The 19,936-nt window shown below is 36.4% G+C and overlaps 2 protein-coding genes across 11 annotated transcripts in view; both read right to left on the bottom strand.

Annotated features, from left to right (window-relative positions):
- Positions 1-19,936, bottom strand: part of JAKMIP1 (janus kinase and microtubule interacting protein 1) — an 89,097-nt gene that overhangs the window by 47,530 nt on the left and 21,631 nt on the right. For 9 of the 10 annotated variants that reach the window (XR_013957550.1, XM_080624779.1, XM_080624780.1 and 6 more), the window contains exons 4-8: positions 11,860-12,069; positions 11,055-11,174; positions 8,614-8,760; positions 7,849-7,989; positions 4,732-4,791 (exon numbers count right to left, since the gene is read on the bottom strand). Coding sequence is in view for 9 of the 10 variants with exons in the window: in XM_080624779.1 (XP_080480905.1) it covers positions 4,732-4,791; positions 7,849-7,989; positions 8,614-8,760; positions 11,055-11,174; positions 11,860-12,069 (678 nt within the window). In the remaining variant the exon portion in view is untranslated. The remainder of the gene's footprint in view (positions 1-4,731; positions 4,792-7,848; positions 7,990-8,613; positions 8,761-11,054; positions 11,175-11,859; positions 12,070-19,936) is intronic. The other variant, XM_080624783.1, reaches the window with a different exon arrangement.
- LOC308225097 (uncharacterized protein) lies at positions 1,103-2,020 on the bottom strand. The gene has a single exon (XM_080625570.1). The coding sequence runs from the start codon at positions 1,565-1,567 to the stop codon at positions 1,442-1,444; it is 126 nt and encodes a 41-aa protein (XP_080481696.1). The 5' UTR covers positions 1,568-2,020; the 3' UTR covers positions 1,103-1,441.

The following is a 19,936-nucleotide window of genomic DNA, read 5'->3' as shown; positions in this document are numbered from 1 at the left end:
AATGCAATCAATTAAATGCATGCTTACAGAAAAATAGAGAAAATGAGTAGCCAATGGATGCGAATAGCACAATACTCATTGTGAAAAATATGTTTCATGTAAAACATCACAACTGCAATAATTCTTTCATCATTTTGAGACCTCTTTCTATCAGTTTCCTAACATATGCTGAGAAATCAGTAAATTTCCACAGAGGACACAGTTAAAAAACAAAAAAAAAATAAAAATGCATAAACATTCAACTAGGAAAACAGTTTTTCAAGTATTTCTCCTTCCAAAATAACAAAAGTTAACTGATATTAATCAATAGAAAGCCAAATATCTTAGACCATACAAGTGTTCTAATAACCCAGCACAAATTCAGATAAGCAGGAAAATTCAGGAAATACAAAGAAAAAACTGTCTATCCATCACTATTTTTGGCACTGCCTTGGTGTTGAATCCCAGATCCTGATGTCACAGGGTTTGGTTTGGGGTTTTTAGATATAAACTACAGTCTGAATGTGAGGGAAAAAAAATAGCCCTATTAATTAAAAAGCCTAAACAATGAAAGACATTAGTAGTTATTATTAATTCAGAACATCAGGCTCTTTCTCAGTAGCCAAACTGACTGAGTAGAATTGTGAGCTGTCAATTTCATTTAGGATACTGAAAGGTTTTATTTTATCCATAACGCCCTACGATGAATTCCAAATGTTTACCTTTCCCTGCAGTTTTCTAGACTTACCTAACTGCATACATTCTGACAGTATGTCTACAAAGTACAGCCTTCACTTTCTCACAAAGCCTCATAATGCTTAATCTTTTCTTTTGTCTCAGCACAGCTCTTATCAACAGTCAAAATGCTCTATCTTGATTTAAGTGGTACCGTAAAAATCAAAACAAAAGGATCAGTTATAGAACTAAAACCCTGTAAACACATATTTCTCTCATTCGCTTAGGAAGCACTGTGATCCTTTTACTATGTACAATATTTAGTGGATATTTTTTAACTATACACTACTTTAATTCCAACTTTTATTGAAAATTTAAACATTCTCAATAAACAAAGATTCTTTTATATTGATTTTACATTTCTTGTTTCTGATTTATAACTTCGTAACTGAGAAAATAGTCATAGCAAGTATTTTGCATGTGGCTTTCTATCGATTTTTTACATACTTTTGAAGTAAATTTATGCATTAATATTATAGCTTCTACTGAAGCATGGTGTTCAGTAAATTTTGAAGTTTAGAATATTATAAATCAATAGCGACACATACATATTACATGTAAATTTCAACACATACCCATGTTTTTAATGGTATGGATTAGATATACTTACATATAAATAATCTGATTTCTCTGTTGCTAGGGTAGTTTCAATTTACATTTAAATATCTCATTTCCAAGTACGTACTCTTACATGATGACAATGACCCAAGACTAATTTCCTGGTGAGCTAAATCAGCAACTTCTCACCTTCATGCTTATATGTCATTTCTTGGCAGCCAGAAAAATACAGGCACACCAAAACACAGAGGCAGATAAAAAAAGAAAAATATAAAACAAGAAGTATAAACTCCATCACACCAACTTGCAGGCTTTCTACTGTCACCAATACAGTTTATCTATTCAAGTTTAAGTAAAGAAAAAATCCATAGTCCTGCAGCTTCCAAACAAACTTGACAATTATATCTTCTTTTCATATGCTTGACTCCATCAATCATTAAATCATTTTGACTCCATTCTATACGCAAAAAAATAAACAAAACCCCAAAATACTATTTCTGGAGTTTCTTAGTTATTTCACTACTAAAATTGGTGGAAAAAAACAAACACGCCAACAACCCAGCATGCTTTAAACAGCAAAAGAAGATTCATTTCTGGTACATCTTTCTCCTAAGGAGTCCAATGCCATGTTAAAACAAAAAACCCAACAAAACCCAAAACAATGAAACTACAACACCAGCAGACAAACAAAAACCCCAGAAAACCTACTATCCTACAGTACCTGACTATAGAGAGTCAGTATACTACTCTATACACTCTGCTGCCACAGAGGCCCATCCCACTGTGTTGCTCCTTTCTCCAGGGAAACCAAGCTGGTTGCCATCCCTGCGTTATGGACTCCTATGCCCCTTGGTAATTAAAAGAGTGCTCAGTCATAGTTGCACTAGCAACAGTAACCTAGTGCACCTACAGAGCTCCAGAAATAACATAGCCATCTAATTGCAGAAACAAACAAAATTAAATCCTTGGTATTTTCAAAAGCTTCTCAGCTGAACTGAATTTATTTAGACCCAATTGGACCATAAAGGCTACTGGAATGGATTGAGAAATCACTCACGCAAGCTGCCTCCAAGATGGGGAAAGGCATGTCACGGGTTCTGTTCCAGTAGACAGGACTCACCCTCAGGAAAACACTTATATTAGAAAACAAACACAGACACTGTCCAGTCAGAGTACCTCAAAAATTAAGGAAGCAGGAGTGTAAAAGTACCTATTTAGAAGAAGATGCAGCAGGAGGTGAGTGTGGGTCTTTACCCTGTGCAACAAGTTTCTGTTTATTAGAACAAAATAGGAACCTTTCCATACCTTCTAGTCTGAGCTTATCTGAACACTTTCATGAAAACTAATTCTCATCAGTTATTTCCTTTTTCACTTTGTCAAGGGAAGCAGGACACGGCTGGAAATAGATCCAACTCCAGCAGCCAAACCTGATAATTTGCAGTTCTTGGTTAAACGAGTTCTACCTTTTTTTAACCAGATTCCTGGGATAGGTTGTTAAAACAGAAAGGCTGAAGATGATAATATCCAAACAGCCCATCTGGGTAAGTAGCCCATTCTACATAGATTGTTTAAATAAAAAAACTACTGGAAAACTGTAGGAAACACAGCTTCCTTTGAGATTGTGTTCCTCACAAAACCACACAGGTGGCATGGAAGGAAAGCAGCCTGTATGCCAGGACTGGATTTTTAGAAGCTAACATCAATAAATGTTTAAAATTAAAGACAACACTGCATATTCATGAGAATAGCCTACAGGTTTATACTATGGCAGGTAATAGGACACTAATAAATACATTATTGACTACTTCTTTCCTGACAGGCAATGGAATAAGTAGCAGGAAATATGTAAATTTATTCTTTCTGGTGTATCTATCATATCATAAATAAGAAGCAAAATCCTACTAACTCTGCAGCTCATATGAACACAATTCTTACAGTAATCTCTGCAGAAGTCCTTCAATCACAGTATTCTTACCACATGAAGAATAGCACCATCACAATTTTTTTAATGACATCATGTACATTTTATCCAACCCTCATGTTCAACTCTTCCTTTGGGCAATAAGGAAAGTAATAAGAAACTGAAAAAGCAACACTTTGCTCAACAGAAAATAAGTAAAAGGAAAGGGTACAAAGTCCAGGCCAGCTGAAGTTCTACTAACAGAAAATATTTGTAAGACATAAATGAATAATTATGGAAGTTTTCAGGCTATAGAAATTAACATCACTAGTCACTAGGTCCTAAAAACTAAATTAACTAGCTCTGTTTCATTAGGAACTTTACAGTTTAGCAAAAGATCTTAATTTAAAACTGGATAAGGCCTAATAAGCAGAGGCAACTGTAAAAATTACAGCATTAATTCTGTGTATATATATTTGTGTCCTGTTTTTAAACTCAACACACAAACTTCCAGGTGTACTACATCAAGAAAGAATGGTTCAGGGTTACTGTAAATGTATTTGGCATCTGACAGCCTTCCGTTGCATATCAGAAAAATGTACACAAGATTTATTGTAACTTGTGAATTTTTCTTTCTTTATATGTAAAAGACACATCATTATTAGCAGTAATTTGAAGAAATTACTGCTGAAACAAAGAACCTCAAAGGATAAATTTTTCAAAATACAGGTATTGCAGAATGCAAACCAATAAAAAACACCTCCTGGAGGTCACCAGAAATATGCTGTGTGGAACACACTGACAACAAGCACCCGTTTGTGACAGAACATGTCTTAAGCTACCATGTAGATGACAATCATCTCTCCACAATTCATTTCCACTTTTGCCCCTCTTACCCCATTCTCCTCCCCTCACATGCTCCAGGCTGCTGATGTTCAACTTCACAACAACCAAAATATTCAGCAAAATTAACTACTTTAAGCAGGTGTTACAATAAACACTAAAAGTGCACTCTGAAGCAAGACTTTTTTGTTTCTACAAACTAAAATTTTCTCTAGTACTTCATATTCTAGAACAAAATAATTACTAGGGAAAAAATAGTTGGAATCTTCTTATTTGTATATCATATACAGAAACATCATTCCAATAACACCCCTAGCATGAGTTAAAGTTTTCGGTTGTGATTAAGCAGTAACTTGGTACAAGTATTTTAAAGGGTATGTTTTCTTTAAAAAGGACTGAGTATTTGTCCTTTGAAATGTAGGTTGTTTCAAGTCATTACATGATTAGGTCTCAAACCACTTGAATATTCAGGCCACAGTGTAAGTGTACTTATATTGTTTATTTAAAACAAAACACAAAACAAGAACATTCATGTGCAGCACAAAATTGCAGCTCCTGCAATCATCCTAAGGAAAAGTTCCTAAGCCCTCACCAGAGAAAAGCTGAAAATTGTATGAATTTTTGTCACTAACTTAAGCAGAGCATTAATTTCAGGCAGTATTTGAAACAAGTGTTGTTCATAACAGAAATGCAAGGAAAACCAAATATTTACTCACCTTTGGAGGCTTCAGACTTTTCCTCCTCTGTTTTTTAGATCGTAATAACCGTTCCCTTTCCTAGAAGGAAAGAGAACGTTATAGTATGGGTTTCTTTCAAAACATATTTATATATGTCTAACACAAAGAAATATGATTAAAATTTTCTTTCAGTCTACGGTAAAGCTAATACAAAGACAATGTCTTTATTCTTTAGACTAACACCATGTTGATATAACGCCATGCCGAACTGCAGCTTTATCCTTTTAGTAAACAAACCTTCAGCCACGTACTTCACACATTTGATAGAAGTTGGCAATAAAATGCTTTGTTAAATACTGGGCACAGATTTCTTGACAGTTCTTTTGACTCCTTTACCAAGAAGCTCACTATGGAAACAGAATTCACATTCTCACTCCAGTGTTCAGCTACCCTGAAGAAGCAGGATTGTAGCCAAAAATGAGTCCAGTCTTAGCAATTACAGGTCATTATATCAGTTATACTCCGACATACAAGCATGCACATGCAGGTATAGTGTTACATGTGACTTATCCTCTAGGGCAAAAGTCTCAAATCCAAAGGCACTCTCAGTGTGTGTCAACTTGCTGTCTTTTGTTTCTACTGAAGCTTTGGAACAAGATCACATTTAACTATATTAGAACAGGAGGAGTTTATAACTGGAAAAGTGCAGGGATTATGAAAATTTAAGTCCAAGAATACTGCCATGAATTCCAAAGGAAGAAGAGAAGGTAAAAAATTCAAAGAAGCAAGCAAAAAAAGAACCCAGGAACCCAAGAGGTGGTGATCTGTCCCCTTGCCTTTTTCCTGATTCATTTCTTAACTCTGCATCTTTCTTTGCAGCACCTCTATTTTTAAAAGAATGATAGCAATTCCAAGTGCTTCTCTGGCAGTCATTACTCATTGCATGGTATTATTCTATTCAGCGCTATTTGCTTTACATTTGGTTTAGAAACTGGACAAATAAGAAGCTGCCAATGGAAATCACAATAGAAGAATTTATCAACAACATTCTTGCATGAATGAAGTTTTGGAAATATGAAATAATTAAGAAAAGCACAACAACTTATATAGCACCTTTAATGCATGTGGTTTTCAAAATAAGGAAAATAATGACTGACAAGGTAGAGTGGAGCAGGTATTTAAAACTGTAGAATAATAGAATAGAATATAGATTTAAGCTGAAGCTGAAAACACACAGTGGAATTTCATAGTGTTGGAGAAAAGTGCTCCTTCCTCAGGTAGCTGGTTAAAGCAGAATCCCTGATGTAATCTGGGTCTCCTGCCTCCCAAGCAGGTGTCCAAACAGCTGCATTTCAGTGCAGAATGAGCAAACACCTCCAAAATCCCAGTTTTTTCATGCTTATAATCTTGTTTGTATGAAAACCACATAATTTTCTCTCAATAATACATCAAACTACGAGAACAATAATAACTCCAATTAAAAGACACCATTTGCTGAAACACTAGCATCTTTTGCAATCATCTGACAGCTTTCCTTTTAAGAACTGACCAGAAGATCACTGTTGTGGAAGAACTCAAGTTGATATGGCTTCATCAGCACCAAAGATATCCTACAAATGACATTGTCAATCAGTTCAGATAACCCTATTGGCCAAGACCACTGCTTTTATTTCTGTGTATCGGTTTGGTCTCAGCTGGAGTTAAGCAGGTGACTTTCGTGTTAATCAAGTATGTGACATGTGAGTCATTCTTGATAATTATGATAAATTTGTATTCTGTGGAGGTGCGGTTGGAGCCAGAAAAAATATCTAAAAAGCATAATGGAAGTGCACAGTTCCACTGCTTTCATATCAAAACCAAAGCATCAATTATTTTGTACTACCAACCAAAGTAATCTAATTAATTTAACTTAGTTCCGCAAGTGAAATAGTATCTGTAAATAGGAAACAAAGCAAAAATGAAACCATATTTTTGAATATTTATTTATTTTACTTTTACACTAAACACAAGTTAAAACTATTTGACCAAAGTCAGAATACAATATATTTCCTCAGATTACTGGCTGAGACAGTAAAAAGAGAGTCCTTTCATATCCATTTTACACTGAAATATGCGACCTTATATCTACCATATACTGGGAATTTAGTATCACGTCAGTTTCTGTCTGTACAGTTGTATTTGGAAGGTAAGACACAGTACTCTATGAATCAGACCCTACATCACAGTATGAGTAACATCCTACTATGACACTGAAGAATGAAGGCAGACAGCAATCTTTGGCACTGATTACGGAGATAAATCCTGGGTCAAAATCTCGGAGGAACTGCCAAGAATAGAGACAATGTTCCAGAAAGAGCAATTCAGATCTTGCTGTCTTATCCTTTTCGGTTTTCTATTTTAATTTTCAATGTTGCTCCCAGTCCTTTAATTTTCTATTTAGACAGAATGACTTAAATTCGTTTTATCATTTTTGTAGCAGTCAGTAGCGCTAGTTGAGATGCTCTGAGTCTGCCTGAGTTCTAGATGCCAGCACCAGAAGTGTGTATCATAAGTTGCACTAAATAGCACCTCTAACACAACTCTAAAGTGTCCTGATCAAAAAGTGTAAACATTTATGATCACCATCTTAAGTAGCCTTCGGAGGGTAGCAGCTGTGCAATTCTCATCTTAAACTATGCTGCTACCTTTGGCTAAATGAGCCGTGCATATTTCTCTCCATTTGTTATAAAGACAGCTTGTACACTCAGCTCAGCTAGAGATGCTTAATTAGGTGAAATTAATGTCATCCTTTCTTTTAGAACTTCTAGATCAGGGGAGTAGTTGGGTTTGCACCAGGGTCTACACTTTTACTGCTGAGTTTTGGGACATGTCCTTTCCTCAAGTTCCTCAGTTGTTGACAGCCAGTTCTGGTAGGTGGATGGACTGATGCACTTCTTTTAACAAGCAGCTTATAACAGGTAAATACTTTATAACACAGAGATTCATAGACATTCCAAAGAACTTCATTCACTACCTGAGAAATAACAAAACCCCTTCAAAACCAAATAATTATTTCTGTATCACTGCTACAACTGACGTTAAAATATTACTCTCAGATCTTTAGCTTGCCTATAGATGTGTGTGCATGCACGTGTGTATACCAGTCATGAGCATTACCACTGTAAGATCATCAATAACATGCTGCTGTTCTTTGACTTGCAGTCTAAGGAATTCAATTTCTTGTTCTTCTCGTGTGCTGCTGAGATCATTCAAAGATGTGTGCCTCTTCAGCACCGGTTGTGCAGATAACTTTTCTTTCTACAGAAAGTAAACATAAAGTGTGTACTCCACTAAAATATAAAGCCTCTTTCAACAACAACAGCAAAACATATTACACATTCTGTATGTCTCAGTGTTAATCAATGTCATGGTTTTGACCTAGCCGGTAACTCTGTATCATGCAGCCATTTGTGGCTGGGGATCCATTTGCATCCTGGGCGGGATGGGGAGAAGAATCTCTTGCATAAGATATCTCAAAACAGAATTAAAGACCATAGTCTGGGATGAAATTAATGAACAAATGAACTCAATGATCTAACATAGTAGAGACTTTGGCACAAGCACGCAAATTCAGTTCTGAATTCTAATCATAAAACCAGCATTTATTTAAGCTGATTTTTAGTCATAGGTTTTAAAGGTATCCAAACAAATTTTATCCATATATGATCCTTTCTTTTGATCAGTGTGAACTGATACAACACAAAGCCCATGCCACACTGAACTCAGAATATGAATATTCAGCTGCATTGACTGAATTTGACAAGCTATATCATCCTACCGTTGGGTCTCTGAATAGTCCCTTTAGGGCTCTACAGCACTTTTGCCTCAAAGTAACTGTGTGCAATGTGTTCTTATAACATGATGTCTGAGATGATTACTTACCAGTTCTACATTTTCCCTTGATAGATTTTTTATTTTCTCTTCCATTCTCTGGATACATTGCAGCATATCATCATTTTTTTTGCTCATCCTCTTATTTTTTTCTACCAAAGGCTTCAGCTGACTTTCTGTCTCCCGGCAACGTTTCAGCTGCAAAGGGCAAAGTTAGCTGTGCTTTAGTTTACAGTTATAGGAAAGAAGAATATGAGTATTTTCACTTGACTTCTTTCTTCATGCATAAAGTTTAGTTCCTTTGTTACGTGTCATTTACTACAGACTACTGCTGAACTAAGAACTACAGGATCCCAAATAATTAAGACATAGCATTTTTGTATAGTTTACAAAAACAGTAGATCTAGTCACTGGATTTTGCTCTTGGAAAAGAATGATGTGTTTTCTTGAAAAACTAATCTCATTATATATAAGCTTCTTGTGACCAAATAGGTTTCTATGGTAACCTTTTTTTCACCAATTTAGTTATCCCTTAGTAGGAGTAAACTCTTCTTCCTCTACTTTAAAAAAGCCTTATACCTTATGTGTAATTAGAGCAATGAGAAAGTCAGCCAGAGGGCACAGATTCAATCTCAGCATTCTGCTGACTTTTTCAGTCTGCTCAATTTTGTTCCTGTGGTTTTTTGATATTAGACAATTACGTGAAGCAAATTACTGCCCTTCCTTCCACTTGTGTGTATTCAATAATTCATTCTTTTTATTTCATTAATCCTTGAGTTGTTCTGTTTATAAAAAAAAAAAAAATAAAATAAAATAAAATAAAATAAATAATCAATTTTCCCCAATCAAAAGACTTAAATTTACTGAGTTTTAGCTGGAAATAAGAAAAAGATAATCTTTATCCTGAGATAATTTCACTGAGTGTTTAGCTTTCTGTTTCATTCTAAGAAAAAAACCTATTTTTCACAGTGCTTAATCACACAACCTTACTGATATTATTCTTTTTATCTAATATCCTCTCACAATATGATAAAACCTTCTCCATATCTTTTCCAAAACGTTTTTCTAAGTCAAACATCAAGAAGAGCATTTGACTGAGTCACAAACACCTTCCATCTAGAGGGACACTGAAGATGCTGTAGTACTTCAGCATTCTTCAGGGATTTTTTAAGCTACTTCTGTCCACAGAAAGGAGTAGGAGGCTGAATTATTTTGTCTTTACACAACACAATCTTTAAAAAAGACAAGATGTTCTTGAGAGTACAGAGCAGAGAAAAGCAACTGTACCAGTAAAAGTGGGGAAAAGAAAGTCAAAAAAAACCACTCTGCACCTATGCAAAGTAAGGAAAATGACAAACTATACGCAGGCTGAAACACATGCTCTTCTTACCCCAAGAAACTTAAATTGTTAATAAGGAATCAATTTTTGTCATATGAAAAGGCAGTTTAGACTACACAGCTATTTGAAGAAGAAAATTTTAAAGAAAAAGGCATGATTATGTTCTCAATTCATCCAATTTTAGTCTAGCATTGTTCAGCTGACTTCACTAATGTAGATTTAGTCAAGATGCTGGACAAGAAAATATAAAATGTTAGTTCTTCTGATAATCATTAACTGAATTAAGCCCTTTCATCATAAAGCAAAGTCTTCGTATCTCAACATGAAGAGCTATGACAAAGCAAGGAGGAGGTCAATGCTTCACTTACCTATAGGACTAACACATGGCAAGAGTGCCCTTCCCTTCTGCCCTTACCACACATAATAGCATTATTTTAGAATCAGATACATAAGTTGCATGACGGAAATATTCCATCTGATTAGTATGAAAAAAATCTTTTCTTCTGCCACTAGAATTAGGGTATTACAAGAGGATGTGTAAAAAATTCCTGTTGTTAAAACACATCTCCCATTGCAGTCAATGAGTTTTACTGCTAACCTCAGTACAAGCAATTACATAGTTATGCAGGTTAATAAAATCAATTCTTAAAATTCCTGTCATATCCTTTCGTTTCAAGTTACTACCACTCTCCAGGAGAATTTCCCTTACTTAAAAGATTTCCCTTGAGAAATGGCAGACTTTTCATCAGGAACACAATAAAGCTTTTTTTAACACCCAGCTAGCATAAGCATGTCACAAAACCAATGTCAAATTTCAAAAAGATTAATACAGTGATCTAAGTGCACAGACTATGCATGTTTTACACAACATCATTACACAGTGCCACAGGCTAGCTACCACTCCATTTGAATACAATAACCCCAAAGTAAAACTACAATTTTTTATTTTTCTGGAGCAAGATAAATTCCATCCATGTTTTCTCTGGTCACAAAATGAATTCCTATAGAAATCACTGTTATATCTAGTTAGAATTGATTGAGACAAACCACGACTAATTTGTAAGTTATTTATAAGACTGACTTTCCAACATTAAATCTTTTACCATAAAGATGCCCTCCTAGTCACCATCTGTGTTATTACTAATTAATTTACCAGTTCATTTCTTTCATCTGCTAAGAGAGTGTTTCTGTCTTCCAGCTTCCTTATTACAGCATTCAGTTCAGCGATTTTTAACTGAAATCTCCGCACATCTCGTTCATCCAAATGCTGCTCCTTTAAGTCAAAAACATATAGATATATATAATTACCTTTCAAAAATATATTATCATCCATAATTTGACAGCATGGTTTAGCAATTAGATTGTGTAAATTTAATATAGACTTACATTCAATGTCTGGAAAACTTACTTTAATTGACTGGAACTATCATTCTCTGGAATTGCTACATAGAATCATACGTGATATATCACATTAAAAGTGTCCACTTGTGCAATGTATGTAAATGTTTAACAGTCAAAAAAGGCAGCTAGCAAAATAATTTTTCATGTATACTAGTTACTAGTCACCAGATTTCTCACTATCAGCTATAACAAGTCCAGTGCAGATGACACAGATTAAAATCACAAGGCTTGGTTTTCAAGAAGTATTACATATTTGCCATTGGTTGAAATAATTCGTAAAGTTATAAAATTAATAGCTAAGAAAAGAATGGGGTTCTCAGCTGAAGCTCACAATATAAATTCTCAAAGTTCTATATCCAAATACTTCTTCATCATTCTGTGAAATTCAAGAGGTCCAAGTTGTTTCTATATCATCAGTGAAACAGCACAGTGCGCTGCAGGGTCATTTACTATTAATTGCTCCTTCTAGCGTTTTAAAAGTAACCACAAAACCAATGTGAACACACACGCAGCAATTACCCTGGGTTGAACTTCTGAAGAAAACACAATTTTCTTACCAGACTTCCCATCAGTTCAGTGATATCCCCCACTCCCGCAGGCAGCTCTCTCTTAGGACTACTGTGGTATCGTTCTGCCTCCTTGACTTGGACAAGCTGTTCATCCAAGGCTTCTTTCTGAAGGAGCAGTTTTTGAGTATGGCCTGCCTGGACACCAATATCTTTCTCCAAAGCCAGAATCACTCTGTCTTTGCCTTTTATTTCATCCATCTGGAAAGAAATGAAAGAAGGAAGTTTTGTGACATCTCCCAGTGTTCACTGCATGCATACCCACAAACTTGCAAAAGCAACGTTCTGTTTCTCTCAGAATAAAAAGAAAATGTATCTCCTCTGAACACTTTTCCCCTCCCCTTATAAATGTTTCAGCCTTCACTTGATCATGAGTTTGCTCAGCACAGTCGCAGCTCAAGAGACAAAAACAAATGCAAACATACACCGAAACATAATTCGAAGCCACTGAAATCGTCCACTTCATCTAAGGACACACACGTCTATAAGCAGAAGAAAAATCTCACTTCACTCTGTTTCAGAGAGGAAACAGGGCTAGTATAAGGAAAGACAAACACACCCTTTAAAACTTACCTAGGTTTTGTTTTAAAGCTCGAGTCGTACACATTTGCCCCTTTGTGACTCCCTTTTTATTAGTGAAAATCATATGAGGTGAATCTCTTCACAGGCAGTTAATAATTAGTAGCATATACAGGCACACACTTTTAAACTTAAAACCTTAAGCATACCTATGTATTTTATGTGCCCTTGTTATGAGATTCAAGTGAGAACTAGACTGTGTATAGAAGGAAAAAAAGCAAATGCACATGGCATTAGAATAAAGGGTAGGAATAAATAGTTCTTAAAGACCCTCTACAGTTACTGAACTGTGCTGTTCATATACCTCCATACCAAATAAAGCATACTGGTAGCAGTGATCTATTGCAGCTCTCATAGGATTTGTCCCTCACAGCATCAGTGTTAAATTCACTTTGGTACTATTCCAAATGCTAGAGGAAGTGATAATCCGCAGCAGTTACTATAGAAACAGATTTCTTAACAAGAATGTTAACTATTAACAAGATATTTATTGGAACTGTGCTGTATCTCCTTCAGTTTACTAGTGTATTTCCTTGGCCAACATAAACCCATCATATTATAACTTTAGATGAAGAAAAATATATCATGAGCTTGTTAAATCAAGTATTTGTTGTTAGAGTCCTACATCCACAGAAATCAAGGTACACAAAAAAAACCACCAAAACACATTAGAAGTAACTTATAGTTAAGTCTGAGTGATGTACAAGATTAACACAATCAGATTACATGATCAGACACAATCTGCTTCTTCAGGATTCTTGCTTTACTCCTTTTACAGTCTACAAAGCACGTGAAATTAGTTGGTGGACAGACCCTGAGTGGTAGGAGATGGCCTGGCTGAACCAAGCCAAGTCATTATCTATATACAATACAAAAAGGTCAGATATGAAGTGAATGAACTGGTCTAGACTAAATTTAAGTTCCAAATGGAACTGATGAAGATTGGTTCTCATGGAGCTTTCTTTTCTGATTCGGGAAGGTTGCTGGGTCTCAGTTCCTCATCCAGTACAATACTTAATTCAGATTTGTGAGACTTTCAAGTATGCCAAAAAGGACTTGCAGGAAAAGAATGCAGTTTTTATTAATGGAAGAATTTGCAACTTCCATTGCAAAGTCCATTCCAGGGACTGTGCAGTGAACAACAATGACAAAAATTAAGCAGCTGCCTCATTTACTGAATGCTATCTGTCATGCACACTGATCTATCAGAGACCCTTTGAGAGGAAAAAATGTCATGTAACTAAATACTACGGACAGTTTCACTTTCAATTACACACATGTTCACATTGAACATTTATGTTATTGAGACAGGAATTTGTCCATGCAAGGCATATGTTTAACAAGGAAGAACCAAAGTTACAAATGAGCCTTGATTTTAGTTACCCAATTAGCAGCACATTTTATAGTCTCCATATTCTCACAACATAAATGGCAAATGGAATGACGTAGCTTTTAAGTTGGAAGGAAAAAAAGAAAGCAACAATCTCAGTTCAGACCGCTGCTTGCTGAACCACACAGAACAGATCATTCGAAACAGATGTGTCCAGTGAAATCACGCCCATCACACCCTTCACCCTTCACACACTTCCACAGATCAAAGCATGCAAGCTCACACACATTAAAAACAAATTCCATGAAAGACCATGGCTTTGGGGTGGGGGTCAGGGAAGGGCACGAATCAAGGCAGAATTCCCCTCTGATCTTCCTACTAGTGTTTTTTTCTAACATAAAATCTACAATCTATACATGGTGAAACTTTGGGAAAAAAACAAATATACTGTATTTCAGTCAAATAGAATAAAAAAAAAATCTAGACACTGAAATTAATTAAAGGTAACAATATAATAGCAATGACTGCATGTATTTTTTCATTTGGGGCTTACATTTAAAGTTACAGGTAGGCACTAGAGAATCTCTGACTCATGTAAACATATGCCCATGTGCTCACTCACACACACACACACACAAAAAAATACACAGAGCATTGCAATAGTGCATAGCTTTTTAGATGCACAAGCTAGCAGAAAGAATTTCTAAGCAACTAACTTTTTACATACTCATAAAGGTGAACAGAACTACTGCAGTAACACCTCTGCCTTCTGATTCAAAAGTCTGGCGCACAGTATGATTATCCTTTACTCAAGGAGACAATTACACCTTTGATTTCTCCAATGTAACTGCAGCAACACAGCCAAAGTCTCAATTTTCTTAAATTTACCCCAATGCCTGACCCAAAGATTTAACATCTTTCTTCAGACTTGCACTTTACAGAGCAAACTTGCTCATCTTTCTTATCTGCTTTCTCAACAGAGAGTACAAATTACTCCAGAGAGAGGTAAAAAGAGAAAGAGAAATATTTTACAGGGATGCAACATCCCTGAGTTCCACATGGGAGCAACGACAGGTCAAGAGGCAGGCAGGCAAAGAAAAAGGAGGTACAAGACTAGGTAAAGGAGAGATATTGTTTAGGTTTAAATGGAGCGTAATCTGACAAGAGAAGATAGGTCAAGCACTCCCAAAAGACTTTAGCTTAGCCTAGTTTTATATTTTTTAATAGTTGTAAAAGCTCAAATCTCCATGTCACTGTATCACTGGAGAACTTCTCTGCCCCCAAATTCTTGCCATATTCAGTTACACAAAGAAAAAGAAGTTGGCAGCATAAAGGAAAACATCTTTATGCAATTAGACCATGTATTAAGGTCTTTATTTTAGTGGGGAGAGGAGTATCTTCCATTAGGTAAATGAAAATCAAAATGGATTAATCTGGGTTCCCTGCTGCTTGCTTTTTTGTTGTTGTTGTAGAAACAACACAACTATAGTCAAGATTGTGTAGAAATCCACATGGTCTACAAGAGAAGGAATCTTTTTCATTAGACCAAGTGATAGAGTTGGAAAGAAAGCTTTCAGGTGCACACACCCTTCAGCAGTTAAGAAGCTCTATGTTTGAAAGCTTCTCAACTTTTCCATCACTATAAGTTTGATTTTCTCACCAATTTTTGGTCACTTTCTGCCTCTGATGTGTGTATATATGTACATACACAAACACGTGCAGTGTACATATATATGTACATGTTTATACACACATGCACATTTTGAGATATCTTCCAATTATCATTTATGAAAACTGTGGACAAGCTAAACATCATTGGATTTTATATTAAGTAAAATAATTAGTGGTCTCACGACCTCTCAGGTTTAAAGGTTTAACCCTGTATTCTATATGACTACAATATGCCTTCACCAAACAGCATCCAGAATTTGTTACTTCACCATGCAGAGCATTTATTTCTTTTCATGCTTTTTAACGTCTGTTTTGCATTACTACTGAGCCATCCCCAATCTATTTATCACTTACACAGATAAAGCAGTTATCTTTAATTCTGTTCTCTGCCAGGTGTAACTTGATTGCATCTAAAGACTTTTTTTGCCTATCAGATCTAAAATCCACGCACACAGAATTTTACCTGAGTTCCTATGTAATGCCGCAGTCATTGCTACATTCTCTTTTCTGACTTTAAATGCAGTCCTGCCTGCTCACCATTCAATGTGAATGCTGCTGTTAATGATGCTCTTTCCACAAAACTCTCATCTCTGGATTCTCTAGGCTGTTTTTCTTTTAAGCATATCAACAACAAAAATTACTCTCTCTGTCAAAGCTGTTCACAGCCTGACTGGGGTCCATTCATCCCTTATCTAATATTAGGGAGCTATGTCCCCTCTCTAATACCTAATTTGTCATATATGCAGTCATACATTTTCATGTTTTCTCCCATGCTACTGTTCCTACTTGAAGGAACACTCCAAAAATATCCATTTTGTTACTGACTGACCTTCCTCAAATTCTTCCTATATCTCCTGTTTTCCATGACACCTTTAAAGTACAAAGGAAACTATGACAAAACTAAATACTGGTTTTGTGTATTCCTCCCTGTACTACTATTTATTTGAGATATCTCACTAAGATACAAACGGTAGAGATCATCTTTTCTTCCTACATGTTCAGCACAACGAGATCCCAACCCATGCACTGGCCTATTGATATTATGTTATATCAAATAATAGGTATTATGTTAAGTCAAATATATTATCCCAGAAAGTCCTTCTGCCTGGCTGCCTTGGCTTAAAATTTGTTCTAAGTTTAAAACAAATTTACCCACTTTTTACAGCTACACAACAGGGTCACATGAAATCTTTTACATTCTCTTTTGCATGGATTTAAAGGCATTTTAGAATAGCCACACTTTTTATGCATAGTACAATTCAGAACAAAACATCTGTGGTAGGAAGGCAGTGGAGCAACATGAGGTTAGAACATTTTCAATTACATGCTTTGACAAGAAAAGTAGCAGATATGCCCTCTGAAAGAGGAGTTTAAAGAAAGTAAGATCATCCACAAGCAGCTGTGGAGCAAAATTACTGAGAAATCATCTTGGATGGCATAAGTAACTCTGAAGCTCTTGGTTAAAATCACAGCTTTCTAAAGTATTGTTTCATAATTAATGGGGTTTGTGTTGCCCAAATGTCAGGTGCTGAACACTGCAATTCCCTGCACTATATCAATGAAGAGCTAGCACTTATAGCCTGTGTTAAAATTACAGTGTTTCCTAAGAACAGGTATCTAATTGCCTCCTAACAGCTAAGAGAAATAAGCAAAAATGTTTTATATTTATCAAACATGAAATAGAACCAAGCCAGCCACTGGAAAAAAGCATCCCCTGCCAATTATCCCACACTTCAATAGCTACAGTGAAAGAAAGAGACCTCTGGGGGAACTTTAGTCTCTCCCAAAGTTGAAAGAGAAATTCCCAGGGAATTAAAAGCTAGATCTATCAAGGCAGTCACATACTCAGTTTTCAAAGTGGAAAAAGGCAGCTGCTGCAGGCCAAGTGTCAGACCTTCCTCTACTCATTCTTATCAAAGTGATCTCCTAGCCAACTGCAGAAGAAAATTCTACAGTGCTCTTCTCCAGAAGAAATGTGATTATACCAAACGCTTTACACCAACAATAGGAATACCTTGACAGAAGGATTGTTAGTTAGTAGGAAAAGAAAAGCCAACACAAAAAAAACGAACAAAAGAAAAAAAAAAAAAATCAGTCATAGATAGAACTAAATGGAATTACATCTTTTACATTTATAAAGGGACACTAAGACCTAACAACCCTATCCCAAGCTGAAAGCCCACCTGGAGGGAGGAATTAAAGTGTTCCTGTATTGTGCATAGCATTATGTGCATCAGACATGGCCACCTATTTAAATAAATGTTTCCTGTTTATTTAGGAACCTTAGGTGAAGGGGGAGGAAAGATGCCAGCCATCCAGTGCAGAAGTAAGAGTCTAGACACAGTGTTGGGACTTACTCTTAACTTCATATGTAATTTTTCTAAACCAACCATCAATATTTTATTCCAATAGGTTTTTCCACATATTTAAGTATGTAAATCTCATAAGTAAGGAATATTTTAAAAGTTTTGATAAATTATACAAGAAACACCATGGGGCAGAGAATTCTAGAACTTACTGATAGGAGGTTTCTCATACCTTTCTCAAAAGCTGTAGCTGACTACAGTCCCAACTACTGGATCTCTCCTGTTACCTATTACAAGTGTTCATTGACAGAGCTATAATGAGCAAGTAGTCAAAAAAGATGGAAAATGTAAAAGCAGTAAATAATATAAACTTAAGGAGACTCTTGCCCAGGTGCCATACCCTTTTGTGGCGTTTGATACCGTTCCGTATTTTGTAGAGATATGAAAGTCAGATTTGTGACCTATCATAGCAGAGTCCTTTAGAAAATACCAAGGATAAACACAAAATGCTGAGCCTGCACTGTAAAAAAATTTCATTAGGTCTGCTTGATTCGGGAACAAATAAGGCCTGGGTGAAATGCTGCACTGTTAGCTCCTGAGAGGACAAGCATAAATCTTCAGAGAATGGAAAGTAAAGTATTATTTGCAGTCCTAAAATGCTGGAGGTGGTGGATGGATCTTTGCAGATCAGCTTGGCCTTGGAATGCAGCTGAAACACGTGTCTCAAACAGATGGTAAAATCCAGGGAAGCAGCCTACAATTTGATATCAGCAGCTGTGTGTGAAATACATGTGGGTTTAAGTGGCTGATAAGAAGCATGCTACAGCAGGCTCCATGCAACCATGCATGACAGCACACACTTGGATGATTCAAAATTCAGCTTTCCAGTACCAAAACTGAAGATTTTGGTTAGGAATCAAAACTCATACGTGCCGCTGCAGAAGTGAAATGAGAAAAGCCAGGCTCCGTATCTCTTCTCAGGGCAGCAGAGGATCACAGAGTGCCCCAACTGTCCCTCTGCAGCGGAATTTTCAGAGAAACAAAAGGTCTCTGCATTACCCCAACTGCTGAATGTAACCTAAAGTTATGAATTTCACTGCCCTAAAATGGCAAAATCCTAGTAATGAATATGCAGGAGAAAATAATTGCCACCACTGCAAAGGATGTAATTTGGGGTTTTCTTTAGCTTCTATTATTTTTCATGTTTTACTGAAAAATAATTGCTGAATCTCTTGGAAGGTAAAAGTATCTTATTTGATCATCCAAATTTTATCCCTTCCAAACTGAAGAGATATTTTGACAATTTCATCTGGCCTGGTGAAGAAATGGAATGCACCATCTCCAAATGTGTGGATGATACAAAATCTGGGGGAGCTGCTACTACTCTAGAGGACAGGAGCACCATTCAGAGAGACTTCAATGTGTTGGAGAGCTGATCCAAAAATCCTTATAAAGTTTGCCTAAAGCAGATACAATATCCTGCCCCTGGGAGGATTTATATTCCTGCAGCAGAAAAGGCAGCAGAAAAGGACATCAATTGAAGTTGGCAGCTCTTCAATGCGTGGAGAATGAAAACAGAAAAGAAAACAGAAAGGAAAGACACTGGTGTCCTGGATGACAAGATGGATATGGGTCAGTGGTGAGAGCTTGCAGTGACTGAAGTTAACCTTCCAGTATCTGAAGGGGGCCTATGAGGATGCTGGGGATGGACTATTCATCAGGGACTGTAGTGATAGAACAAGGGGTAATGGGTTCAAACTTAAACAGGGGAAGTTTAGATTGGATATAAGGAAGAAATTCTTTACTGAGAGGGTGGTGAGGCACTGGAATGGGTTGCCCAGGGAAGTTGTGAATGCTCCGTCTCTGGCGGTGTTCAAGGCCAGGTTGGATGAGGCCTTGGGTGACGTGGTTTAGTGTGAGGTGTCCTTGCCCATGGCAGGGGGGTTGGAACTAGATGATCTTAAGGTCCTTTTCAACCCTAACTATTCTATGATTCTATGATTCGATATCGAACCAAATCGTGAAGACGGTAGCCAGAAGATGAAGTGATTTAGCTTTTCATTAAGCACTTGTGAAGCCACACCAGAAGCAGCACAGCCGCTTTGTTGCTCCCCAGCACAAAAAAGGGTATTGACAAACTAGCACAAGTGCCATAAAACTGGAGGAAGGCCAGTAAGACCAC

Source organism: Psittacula echo (genome assembly GCF_963264785.1).
Source record: "Psittacula echo genome assembly, chromosome: 1".
Lineage (NCBI taxonomy): Eukaryota > Metazoa > Chordata > Aves > Psittaciformes > Psittacidae > Psittacula > Psittacula echo.
Note: the sequence above shows the minus strand (reverse complement) of the source record. Positions and strands in the feature narration are given on the sequence as shown.